Genomic DNA, 14,004 nt, shown 5'->3' on the forward strand with positions numbered 1-14,004 from the left:
CTTGCTAATTCCTAGTGCCAATGTCTCTATTAATTCCCAGCGCTCATGCGTGAACGACTGGGCTTTCGGGCAGCGGTGTGGGGATTGTAGGCTGTGGAGCAGGGCTGGCGAGCGAGTACCATGGCCAGGGCAGGTCTGTAGCAGGAGGGTAGGGCAGGCTAGGGCGTAGCGGGGTGCTGCGGGTAGGTAGCATGCAGCGCGAGCAGGGCTAGCTAGCAATGGGATACCCCGAGCGGGCCGGGTGGAGCGGAATTTTTTTTTAATTTTCTTTTTATATTTTTCCGGCGTCCATTTTTCGTTTGGAAATTTTGGCAAAGCTCATTACATAATCACTTTCCAAATGCGCCAAAAAAATACACAACAGAAAGTCTGCTGGAAATGTCCAAATCATTCCACTACATGAAGTCTGCTGGAAACGTCAAAATCCGCTGAAAAATGAGCATTTTCTGCCTGGAGAATTCATCTTTAATAGACGATTTTCCTATAGTATAAATTTTTCACTTTTAGCTCAGCTCATTGCATAATCAACCTCATTATAAGATCAAAGACCTCTTTTTCAAAAATATATATAAAAAAAAGATCTCAAAACTCAAATATTCAAGCTTATAGAGGTAAGATTTGTAAGAAAAAAAATGGTCTAGTGTATGAATAGTTTTCCACCCTCTAAAATTTTTTTCGCTTAGAATTTGTTTAGTGTTGGAATCTTCTTGGGACTCTTACGTACATTCATAATAATATAATATTAATAGTCAATTAGTCTTCGAATCAATGAAATTCTCAATTAATACTGATTGAAATTTCAAATTCAAACAACTAGCTTATTGTGGTGTATATTCATAATCACATGATAAACGAATAATTTAAAATATGCTCATAAATATTGACTGATTTAAAATGTGTGATTTAATAATAAAATTAGGAAATCTATGATGTGTTAATATATGTATTATATAGTATAGTTAGCTTAAAACTTGAACATTATAATTAATACAATTTGATATTGTTAATTTATTTCAATATAAACATATCATACCATACAATGCATTTCATAAAGTACGACACTAATAAACATTTTTATTAACTAAATAATTACTTAACTAATAAACCTATTTAATTAATTTGAACTAAGATTGAATCTAATCATAAAATATAATCTTTGATTAGAAAATATGTTTACTTATAGATTTTCTAATTAAGCTTAATTTCTTGATTTAATTGATTAATAATTTTAATTGTGCATAAGTAAGCTATCTTATCACCCCAATATGTGAAATTATAATAATTTATGACTCAAAAATTAACTAAAATAGTTTTGCACTTGAAGCTAGATGAATTCTTTGAATGGCATGGTTTTGGTTTTTTCTTAGAAAGTGGCCTTTGTTAAAAAGAAGCTTGTGAAAGATGCAAATATCTATTAGAATAATGTACAAGCAAAGGATGAAAGGTTAGGTGGGGCTACCCTCAAATGGCTAGATATAAAGAAGACACTTGAGAAAAAAAAAAGTCCAATATAGTATGATAAGAAAGTCTATAACCCAAACATGATCTTAAGAAAAGAGAGTCTATATGTGACTAATTATTTGAACACTTGTGAGGACCTAGTTGCTATGACCAACCACACTTTAATTAAAAGTTAGTTAATGAGGTTCTTATAGTTCTTATAGCTTAGATTAGGAATAACTTTGAGCTTTAGGATCGCCATCATCTAAAAGAAATATTTCATTGTGCATTACTTTTGGAAAAGTAGAAGAAGAGGTCTCATAGCTTTAGATCAAAAGGTTCTACACCCCATGCACTATTTCCAATTCTATTGATATAATAATATTTATCGTCGATGTCACCAACTATTTCCATTCCTAGGATCCCCACTATTATAATCCTTAGGAAAATCATAGATATTCTATACTTTAAATATCATGAAAAAGCATACATATAAAATATTTATAAGGCACATATTCTTTTATTGGAAGAACTTGAAACTAACACTGATGAGGGAGACAAATTTGAAACTCTTAAATATATGGTAATTGCATTGGCATTGCACATACTAGATATTTGATAAACACATTCTTAGGCATCCTATGATTAGGAAGTATCTTACACTATATTTCTTTATCCCTTGTATGATTGAGTGATATATGATGGGTTGGTAATATTATTTGCTTGTAATTATGTTTACTATAACATTGATGTTTCTTTTTCTATTTCATTTTTTCTTATTGTGCTTTGAAGGCACAACATACTGGTTAACAAATAAATGTATTAGGCCCATTGATATTCAAAGAAAAGCTATGTGTATAGTTTTTTATGCTGCACATGTTTTTTTTTTCTTTAATTATATATTCATTGTAAAGAAGAGCTTTGCAATAATGTTGGATGATGTAGATGATGGATGTCTTTATATGAACTTGGTGGAGTTCAATTTGAAGATCCCACATAATATCTTGTATTTTTGCCTAAAATATAGATTTAGGTCGTATTAAGTAGGGCCTGCTTATTGCATCCAAAGATTATCTATCGATATGATTGTTTGCTTTATGCTGCTTTACTTCAGTTGCCAATATTTTATTTGTTTTTTTTTATATATTATGAATGATATAGATCACTATTGTAATATTAAAATTTAAATATTCTATCATAATATTTAAGCAATATATCTAAAATCAATTACAAAAATTAATTTTTAGTAAAACTAATTAAAGCTTGACTTCTCTTTAAGAAAATAATTTCAAAATAACCAATAATAATCTCCTTTTATGTTCCATGGATGTATAACCAAAATTTGATTGACTATCTTTTTCATATGGGTGTTGCTTGATAGAAATTAATAAATACCTATGGTTGATAAATGAATGTGAAAGCATTACAAGTTAAGCCTATAAATTAATATTTTATCTCACATTAGGGTTATATAACTCAATAAAATTTATAATATTGCACATTTTTGTCAAAATAGTCGAGCTGGCTTTTCTTTAATAGCAATATTATAAGCCCCACTTCATAATTAATAACAAATCAGTCATATTCTGTATTTGCATTTAGAGTTAATATAATGAATTTTAAAATGTTTAGGAAGGTCTAATTTGTTCTCTTTTAGAAGATATTGTAAGGCAAATATCATGATTTCTTAGCTTTTTGATATTTCAAGTTGCAAGTCCTATTATGTTCTTTCACAATAAATTTTAGTATTGGGTCATACCCTAGTAAGATTTACACACTTTATTGAGATGACAAAGGCTTCATTTAGGACAACATTCTTATTGTTTTTAAAACAATTTTTTAGTGAAATTTTTTTTTTTTTGTACTAAAAAATAATAAGAAACTCATCACAAATAAAGACAAAATACTCAACTTGAGGTATTACCTAAGACCATTTCCAACCGTTCGGCAAGCAGCCGAATGGAGGCCCTCAAACGTCGCAACCGAACGCCATTTCTTCCGTCATTTGATCGCAGTTGAACAGTACAACGCCAATATTGGCGTCGCACAAGTTGCAAGTCCTATTATGTTCTTTCACAATAAATTTTAGTATTGGGTCATACCCTAGTAAGATTTACGCACTTTATTGAGATGACAAAGGCTTCATTTAGGGCGACTTTTTTATTGCTTTTTAAAACAATTTTTTAGTGCAAAAAAAAAAAAAAAAAAAAAAATTTGTACTAAAAATTTGCTTTAATAAATAATAAGAAATTCATCACAAATAAAGACAAAATACTCACCTTGAGGTATTACCCAAGACCATCTCCAACCGTTCGGCAAACAGTGGAATGGAGGCCCTCAAACGTCGCAACGGGACGCCATTTCTTCCGTCATTTGATCGCAGTTGAACAGTGCCACGCCAATATTGGCGTCGCACTGTTCACTTGCGCCATTTCTTTCTCTCTATCGAACTCGTCCGAGAAAGGCGCGAAAGAAATGAACGATGATTTGGTGGCAAAATGGCGTTTCACTGGAGATGAATCACGTCACTTTTTGATTTTACTGCATTTTGCAGTGAAAAATGAGAGTTTTGGTTGGAGATGCACTAATGAAGAAGTCACAATAATATAAGGAAAAATAAGCCAACATTTTTATTATCTAATGAAGGTATCACCATGGTTGTTTTTGAATTGAGTAGTTAGTAATTTGGATTTTTATGGGTATGTTTATGTTGATATCATCAATTGTATAATATTATTTATTAGTTATGTTTTTCTGTTGGCGTCTATTGCAAAATATTTTGGCCTTTATTGGTTTATTATTGGGGTTGGTAACCATTACCTTTCGATAATGTTATGATTTAGGCTTGAAGTCTTTTTCATCTTCTAATCCTTGTTGGGATTTTAATATAAGAAAAAAAAACACAGTTTAGTTTGAAATAGTACAATATAATATTGTTAGTGGCCTAACATCAGAGTACTCTACTTTAGAATTTTCTTATTTTTCAAACAAATTCATTTCACACTTTTGGGTTATAACAATTACAACTTTGAAAGCTTAATTATCAAAACTAAAACTTTGGATTCATAAAAACAAGCGAAAGTTTTCTACAAAAATTAACCAATAAATTTATAGGCTATGTAATTGTAATAATTTGGCTTATAAAAAATTTATAGGCTACAAGTGTTTGTTTTTAATGATTTGATAGAAAGAAAATGAAGAGGAAATGCAATTAAAAATGAGTTAAAAGATATATTTTTTTGTCATTTGCCTAATAAAAAATATATATTTTATTAGAGAAGAATATGTATTACGATAATGATCCAATAAAAAAATGTCTACTTTTACTAAGATTTAGTAGAATTGTCAATAACAACATCAAACTTTTATCTTACTACATGGCTTTGATTGACTATATGAATCTTTTTTTCTTTATTTTGTTCTATTAACAATCAAATTCTTATTTAAATCTAATTAAAAAATATATTTTCTAATAATTTCTAACCAAGTATTTTAAGGTCTACCTCTATCTTTTTTAACATATGTCATATCTAATACATCTGCTCTCCTAACCGGGTCATCGGAAGGCTAATGTTCTATGTGACCAAGAAATCAAAGACACACCTATTTGCCAATAGAGCTACTCCAACCTTTTCATGTTTATACTTGTTTCGCTTTTCGTCTCTTAGTGTAAAGCAACTCACCCATTTGAGCATCTTTATATATACTTAATTTATGTTTGTCTTTTAATGACCAACATTCTACACCATAAAATATTGTATGTCTCACCATCATCATTTAAAAAATTTCTTTAAATTTGAGGGGTACTTTCTATCACACATGTCCAATGCATTTCCTAAAAAAATTGTCAATGAAAATGATGCGTCATAAAAAATTGCCTTAATCAAGCACAAATCTCGAGGCATAGTTAAGTTAAAAAATTCTAAAATTAAATTTGAGATCATATGAACTCCAAGTTTAGCAAACTTATTGTCAAATCGAGCAACTCAGTAAGACAAACCCAACAACACCAAAATTGGTCCGATCCAAGCTCCAATGGGTCAAAATCGAGGAACTCAAACGCATTTGGAAGCTTAAAAATATTAATTGGATAGTCAAATGATATCCAAATATAACATACATATATTCGAATCAATCGGCTAAGCAAGAGGAATCCATCATTATGACACATAAATGCTAAACAAATGCTCTTTGATTGTGGGAATCGATATGGGCCGTTCGATGGTACACTCTGATTTTTTTTCCGATCTTCTCTATACTTATGATGAAACATGTCACTCTAAAAAAATCTATAAATGGATCCCCTCTTCCCACACGAAAGGGGCTCTAACTTTTGGAGGCTTATACCCTTGGCTAGAGAATCAAGAGAGCTCTCAAGCTTGAAGCATCCTAGAGCTTCACCTTAAGCACCGCATGTAAACCCTATCCACTAGTCCACTGCTGTTGGACCTCTATCCGACGATCGCTGTTGGACCTCTATCCGACAATCACAGTTGGACCTCTGTCCGACACCATGGTCAGGCCTTTGACCTCCGCTGCCTGTCGAAAACTGTCATTCGACCTCCGTCACGCACCAACTACGATCTCTCCAACTTTGGTCATCTGACAATGGTCCCTTCGATCATCATTGCCCTACTATAGTCCCTCCAACCTCACTTGCCTGACTATGGTCCCTCCGACCTCCGTGGCCTGACTACGGTCCTACCAACTAAACGAACATGCCAATATTCTTTTGATAAAAACTCTCATGTCATTGGATACTTTCAACTCCAACAATGTAATTTGCTCTATATGATGTATATTTGCTATATTGAGCCAAGACCTTCTCTGAGGAAGGACATCATTTGAAATTAACGACAAACACAGGTGGATTAATTTTCAACTAAGGCCCCGTGGTTTTTTCTCTTTTCAGGATTTTTCACGTAAAAATTTCAGTGCCTCTTATGACTTTTGTTCAAGTTTATTATATTAATATAATATAAAATTTAATTAATTAACCATTCCAGTTTTAAGATATATTTAATAATTTTAATATTTATCAGAATATTTTAATATGAAAATTTTCCCTGTACAGTAAATCGAATCCTAAACATCAAAACAAAAGCTATGCTTGTCATATCCGCTTCAGCAATATACACTGAAATATTTGTACATATTAAACTCATACAGCTTCACCTCTCTTCCACATCAAAAATATGCTCTTCGCCCCTACACCGTCCATGAACTCCTGAACGGCCATGATCAGCTCGTGATCATGACGGCATCATTCTTCTCCCTCTCCCTCTCTCTCTCTCTCTCTCTCTCTTCGTCTCTTACACTTCGATCCCTCGTCTTTTATACCAGTTGGCCATTAGCAGCCACCTGTAAGTGGCCCCAGCGAGCGACAGAAAGAAAAAAATTTTGTTAGTATATGCTGTAGCCTTCTCTTTAACGTCTTTGCCTCTCCCCCTCTCTCTCTCCCTCTCCTCTCATGCCTGCTTTACGGGAAAAAAAGCTCCGAAAAGAAAGTCAATGGTCTCGCGAATGGGTTCAGCTGGTCCCGGTTCGACACGTCAGAACCGGGTCGCGGTCTGTATGCAGCTCTGTGTTCTCGTCAGCAAAAGCATCTCTTCTGCTTGGATCTTGCCCCACGCCGCCGACGAGGTTCCGCCGGAGGAGGGTCTCGCCGGAGCGTAGTATCCGTCGAGATCGACGGTGAAGAGGGCGTATACAGGGCGGTGGTCGGAGAAACGGGTCTCGCCGCGAAGGTAGCAGTGCTGCTTCATACCCTTTCCACGCCAGAGTATGCGGTCGCACCTGCGAGATGGATAAAAAGTTTAATTAAGAGAACTTCGAACATTTAAAAAATATTTTCAATAAAAAATTATTAAAAAAGAAGAGCTAAAAAAAGGGATGGAAATGATTTTCTTCTCTTTTTGCTTATTAAGTTAGCTTCAGCAACTCCATTAGAAGAAATTATTCCATGCAGAGTTTGAACGGAAGAATCATTTGAACTGTGAATATACACACTATGTACAAATAGTGTGTACAAAAAATTGATACATACTGTGTACAAATTTGCATACAGTGTATACACTCACATGTTCGAAAGATTATTGTCGTCCAGACTCCGCTCGAAATAATTTCTCCTCCATTAGTGAATTTCAATTCATTTACTTGATGGAAAAAATAAGTAAACTATGTATGGGCAGATCCCCATTGTATTGATGGGGGGGGGGGGTTAAGTTCAGTTCAAATTTTTAAAAAAAATTTTAGAGGATATATTTTGGAATATTTTGAGTATTTTGCCCCCTCTAAAAAAAAATTTTTGACCTAATTTTATCAATCATAAGTGTCTTTGCCCATCAAAAAAAAAAAAAAAAATTGCCCATCCTGAAAAAAGAAGCTGGATCCGCCCCTGAAACTATGTATAATTACGAAAAAAAATCAATTTATTTCTCTTTGCACCAATGACTTTCATATTATTGTGCTGATTTTTAATTTATTAAGATCTTTACATAATTATTAAGAAAGTGCATGTCATGAATATTTATGAATGATGAAGAAATATTAGAATTAAACAATAAACAAGTCAACACCTCAAATTTGCTTATAAAAATAACTAGAATTTTTGAAGGCCCTCAACTACAGTCTACAAAAAGATCATTAACAAAGGTAGAAAGCCCAACAAGGAAAATCACATTAGAAGCCTTCTTAGATTAGTTAACACCAAACACCAAAGTAGACTGCATAATATTATCTCCCCTCTAATTTGAGACAAAATCTTCAATAATTGATCCATCCTATGGGGTATGAGTGAGCTTGCCAATGGTATATGATCAATTTCCCAATGAAAATAATGGAAGGAGATATAAGGATTAATTGAAGATTCGGTCACTTTAAGTCTTCCAATAACAGGAGAATATCATTAGAGGATAGATTAAGATCATCGTCAAACAACACACCTCCAAGACTTCTATCAATTAGTGGTTGGGAGATAACAAAACTTAGTACTCCATGGCCTCATCACAAGGACTTTCACAATTAACAATGAATAATCTTTTTGCCCAAAAATAATCCAAAGAATTATTTCATTGACATTTTATATTTCCATTTCAAAATTTCAAATAACATTAAATTCAACAAAAAATTTGAAAATGAAAGATAAACGATAGCAATACCAAATATTGAACTAAGCTGATACATTTAAAATAGTATGTTTGAAATTAGGGGTGTCAATTCGGGTCAGCAGGTCGGGTTCGGGTCGAACCCGGAACTGGCCCGGCACTGTTCGGGTCAACCCGAACCCGACCCGACACGAATGACCCGAAGTTGACCTAAAATTGCTAATTTTCGGGTCCAAATCGGGTCAATATTCGATTTTCGGGTCAAAATCGGGTTAAAAACGGGTCAATCTCGGGTTTTTGGGTCAAATATGAGTTTTCGTGTTACTTTCAGGTCAATTTCGGGTTGCTAAAAGCGGGTTGGTTTGTTCAACCCGAACCCGACCTGTTTCGAGTTTGGGTTGACCCGAACCCGGATTTTTTCGGGTCAAGTTCGGGTCGTGTTTTGGGTCGTGTCAAAAATTGACACTCCTATTTGAAATAGTTAACCAACAAGTAAAGGGAGGCAATCAAAGTGGGGGCCATTGATGATTTCTCTGTTACATTAAATGACGGAGATTACTTCAAAATTCTCATTATGATATAGATGATATGATGCGTTTGATGAACAAAAAGAAGAGAATTATTAACTTATAAATGCGAATAAAAGAAGGCATATGAATAATCAAGAAAAATGATACAAAATGAACCCAATTGTTATGGATCACAATAATCCATTTGACAGCTTTTTAGCACAAATTTTTTAATTTTTGTACTAAAAAGCTGTTTTAAGAAGCGGCAAGAAAGCCATCACAAACTAAACCTTAGTATCAAAAAAATAAATAAATTTTGATGAAGTTAGCTTCTATTTGATCAATGAATTAGTTCAGAGGGTAATATTTTCTTTTCCTTCAATAGGCATTTCTACCGTAATTATTACCAAAATAAAGAAGATTAAACAAAGGCAAATACTCACCAAGCAGGTGCGCGGCGCTTGCCACCGGTCTTAGCCGTTCTAACCGCGTAGGAGTCGGAATTAGCTACGTATTTGTAAGTGGGAGGGAAATTTATCTTCCCTTCTTCCCATCCGCCCAGCGCGCGGCCTCCTCTTTGCTCTTTCCTAAGCTGCCATCAATTCATTTATTAATCACAACTTCTATAGCTAATCTGCTTATAATCCCTACACTTACTGTCCGTTTGGGACAGCTTTTTTGCTGTTTCTTAAAGCAGCTTTCTAATAACTAGAGTACTAGAAAGCTGCTTTAAGAAGCAATAAGAAAGCCGAAAACTTTTGTACTAAAAAATTGCTTTAAAAAACAGTAAGAAAGCCGTCTCAAACGAAGCCTTTAATTTCAACTCACCTGATCCATATCCAATAACGCTCGCCAATCCTTCTCCAGAAGCAGCTCCAGCATCTCATTCCACGAGGCCGCAAGGCGATAATTCAAATCCCCCAACCAGACTACTTTACTGTGCAGACCAAAGATCAATTGAAAATTAGATCAATTTTGCAATTCAAACAAAAATACATAAATTAATTAGTGCATCTTAATTATGTTTTAATTATAAATGAAAAGAGATTAAACTAACTTACTCGTGTTCCAGAATAGTGTCGGGTGAATCATAGAAGATGCAATTGGACTTATTGAACTTAGTCTTCTTCAATATCTCCATCACATCGGCGTTCCTTCTCACCTCATCACCTTCTCTCTCACCGGACGCCAAATGAGTGCATACAAAACAAAATGTTGTTCCTCTTAATGTCATGCTAATTGAGATTGAACCCTGCATAATTCATAATTAATTAACTTCTAATTATTTATTAATTACTAATCGGTTTTTAGGAAAGCAGGCCCACCTTATTTCCCATGTAACCCATTATGCCCCTCCCTACGCACGAGACGCGGACACTGCTCACGTGCGGCAATAAGCTCGCACGAACCCACACGCACAAGAAGATCCCCACCATCTGCTTGCTTGCCACCAGCCTGTAGCCGTCTCTGCTCCCGAGGCCACCCAATTCCTCGCAGGTCCACGGCACCGCCTCAGCGGCTTCCTCCAACGTGATGGGTTCGTACGTAACTGCCTGTCCGTTTCTGTGAGGATTCAGTGCCTGCCTTATGAGCGAGAGCCACTGGCCGGCGGGAACGCGGTTCTCGGCGCCGAGGACGTTGCCGGCGTTTAACGGCACGATTTCTTGGAACCTGCCGGTCGTCAGAATAGTTAGGAGGGCGGGATAAAGCTTAAGCGGGGAAATTTTCGGCATTGTTATCGACAAGGATTGAGGAGAACTTACCCGAGTACGTATACGTCAGCTGGACAAGAGGAACAGGATGTTAGCCAGTCATGGAGGTTGAGATCGGAGTCGGGAGCTCGGCCGCCAACGTTCCAAGTTCCGACAAACATTCTGTGGTCGCCGGCGATAGAAAAAAAAATTAGATTTTGGGCAGACATGACGTTTCTTTGGGAGGAAGAAAATAACTGCATACCTTACGCTCTGATGCGGGGAAGTATCGAGCCTGAGAGACTCAGAACTGTTCTCTAACCACTCTGCCACTGAAAGGAAAAAGATAAGAAATCGTCAGAGAGAGAGAGAGAGAGATTCTAATGAAAAGACGAGAATGTAATCCTGTTTCCCTACGGACTGCAGAGAGCATAGAGTTGACAGGAGGGATGGGACTACGAAATGGTTAGGAAACAGAGCAGAACAGAGTGGATAGAGAAAGATAGAGTACCAGATAAGTCTTTTGAAATGAAGAGCGAATCATCTTTATTGGAGAAGCTCTTCGTTCTCTGTTGGGATTCAATCGCTCCTGCTTTTTGAATAAGATGAATTAATTGAATACTAAAGGTAATAGTTGCAATAAATTAACAGAGGAAGTGATTGAAATATACTCTTAGACGTGCACTCCGTGTTAGACTTTAAGTCTTGACCTTTTAAGAATTTATGCACCACTGACCTCGGCCAAGAGTAAGACTGTAATAATTTTAGGAGCATGAGATGAGAAAATTTCTACAGAGTGATCACAAGATTGCTCTAAATAAGGAAGAAATTCTACCTTAAGATTTTTGCCGAACCTTGTTCTCATTGCTTCCACTAAAAAAAGATGGTTTCCTGGTGAGTAAAAACCCATTAAAATGAACATTCTACTAAAAATATTAATCATTCCATCCACAAGTTAAAAGATAAACTAGGAGGAGCAAATATTCGTTTTTTGTAGTTCGGATTTTTCGGGTCGCTGCTTTCCAGGAAGAGGAAGAAGAGAGCAATGGATGTGACAGTGGTAAAAATCCACTCGAGAGTGGAGAAGTCCTTATCCACCGCCTCAGTATCCACAGAATTCAAAGAAGGAGATAAATGAAAATGCAAATATAAGGAAAATTCCATCCTTCCTTTATGGATCACAAAGCTGCCATTTTTGCAATATATTCATTATATTGGGAGACTCAAACGGTTCTCCTTGCTTTGAATTTTGAAGCGACCATTTTAGAAGAAAACAAAAATCCAAGAAGTTTGTTTATGAAGAAAATTGCACAGAAATCATGGAATGAATAACAAGGAATGGGAGAGAGTGCAACTGAGAACGATAAAGAATAGTAGCAGGTAATTAGAGGATCAAATGAGCTTTACCGTCCTCTGTTGCGATTATATCCGCCACCACGAGGTGAATGGTAAATTTCCTCTCTCCTCCCTTATTTTCTCTGTGCTGTCTTTCTTCTTTGGAGAGAGGCCAGGAGTACCGGGGGACGAAAGGGTTTAAAGGCGAAGATGGAGGGGATGGTCACATCGGAGTAGAGGGAGTGGCGTAATTTGCCGTCTCCTTGTTTCGACAGTTGTAGCCCCTTGTGTCGCGTCTTTGACTGATACCCTTTGGATCCTTTTTGACGGAACTGCCCTTAAAATTATGAAAAATGGCGTAGGTGTTCGTATAAACGTATATTGGGCGAGTTTTTTATTGGTTTAGAGGACAAAAAAAGGAGGGAAAAAACAAAAGACAAATTGAGTTAAGAAACTTAAAATAAAAAAGTTGATTTTACATGTCTAATAATGCTCAGAATTAGATAATTCACTTTTTTTTTTATAAAAATATTTAAAATTTTTGTTCAAATCCAAATACTCTCTATTTTCAATTCATCGTGATCAAATTGATTGGATAATATTCCAATCAGATTCAATACCATTTGATTAAGACTAAAACTATACTTGATAAACATTTCAATCCATAATTATATATTAATTATTCCAACCCGAATTGATTATCAATTATTCTTATTTTAAAAAATAATTAAAATTCAAACATGATTTAAATAATATTTTTAGAAAAAATTATATATATATTTTAAATAATGTTCATTTAATGTTGGAATATGAATAAAATCACAACAATTAATACATTAAAGTAAATAGAACTAGGGCTGCAAACGAACCGAGCCGAACCGAGTATGTGAGTGTTCATATTTTTGTTCATTTAATATCAACTTGTTCAAGTTTGATTCATGTTTGTTCGAGTTTTATTATTTGTGTTCATGTTTGGTTCATTTAAATTAATGAGTGTTCATGTTCGGTTCATGTTCAATTCATGTTCGGTTCGTTTAGTGCTTATCGAGCTTTAAACAAACAAACATGAACGAGCTATAAATGAGCTCTACTTTTAGATGTTCATTAACTTAACAAACAAGCATTATCGAGCTTCCTAACAAACGATTACATCGAGCATGTTCACGAACATATTTAACAAATTTTTTAAAGTATCAAACAAACACGTTCATGAACATATATACGAACAAACACATTTATAATAAAAGCAATTTTCTATGTAACAAAGGCAATGATTTATAAGCAAATCTCATCTTCACAGAATTTTTCTAACAACAACATTAACAAAGGCAATGATTTATAAATAAATAGTCATATAAAGCTATAATTACTTAGATAGCAATTTAAGTAATATCTGATACATGCAACAATCTGAAAGAGCGTTCTAATGAAAAGGAGAAGTGTTCTAAATCAAATATTATTTATTTTTATCGAGCTTATTCACATTTTCAAAATCGAACACGAATCGAGCTTTTATCAAGCTTCTTATCGAGTTTAATGTCAAGCTTGCTCACGAGCTTCAAATGATGTTGTTCGCGAACATAAATGAGCCGAACGCATTCGTGTTCAAGTTTGTTTATTTAAGAAACGAGTATTAAAATATTGTTCAAGTTTGTTTGTTTAGTTAATTAAACAATCACAAACGAGCTTTAATCAAATCGAACAACAAGTAGCTCGCCGAACGTTTGGTTCACTTGCAGCCCTAAATAGAACCAAGGTTAATAAGAAGCTTTATATTAAATTATATTAGTCATACTAATGTTCTACACTTATATATTGAGTACAATCATAATATTTATATCACTAAAAAATGTGCTCTTGATGATCACATTTATATCAGCATAACACAAATAAATCAATATAAAGAGCTTAAATTTGATCACA

General features: G+C 34.6%; 1 protein-coding gene across 2 annotated transcripts; it reads right to left on the minus strand.

The window, feature by feature from the left end:
* Positions 1-6,526: 6,526 nt before the first annotated feature.
* Positions 6,527-12,334, minus strand: LOC110104488 (type I inositol polyphosphate 5-phosphatase 8). Of its 2 annotated transcripts, none has more exons than XM_020833633.2 (11): positions 12,154-12,334; positions 11,582-11,619; positions 11,418-11,499; positions 11,258-11,335; positions 11,012-11,078; positions 10,819-10,929; positions 10,381-10,726; positions 10,117-10,307; positions 9,884-9,992; positions 9,499-9,647; positions 6,527-7,236 (listed from the first exon to the last, which is right to left on the minus strand). In XM_020833633.2, the coding sequence occupies exons 2-11, from the start codon at positions 11,609-11,611 to the stop codon at positions 6,993-6,995; spliced, it is 1,407 nt and encodes a 468-aa protein (XP_020689292.1). In that variant the 5' UTR covers positions 11,612-11,619; positions 12,154-12,334; the 3' UTR covers positions 6,527-6,992. The 2 variants fall into 2 exon arrangements, with proteins under 2 accessions (XP_020689292.1, XP_020689291.1); XM_020833632.2 differs by having other exon boundaries at positions 11,582-11,637.
* Positions 12,335-14,004: the final 1,670 nt, after the last annotated feature.

This window comes from Dendrobium catenatum, unplaced genomic scaffold (genome assembly GCF_001605985.2).
Source record: "Dendrobium catenatum unplaced genomic scaffold, ASM160598v2 fragScaff_scaffold_80, whole genome shotgun sequence".
NCBI classification, from domain to species: Eukaryota; Viridiplantae; Streptophyta; class Magnoliopsida; order Asparagales; family Orchidaceae; genus Dendrobium; species Dendrobium catenatum.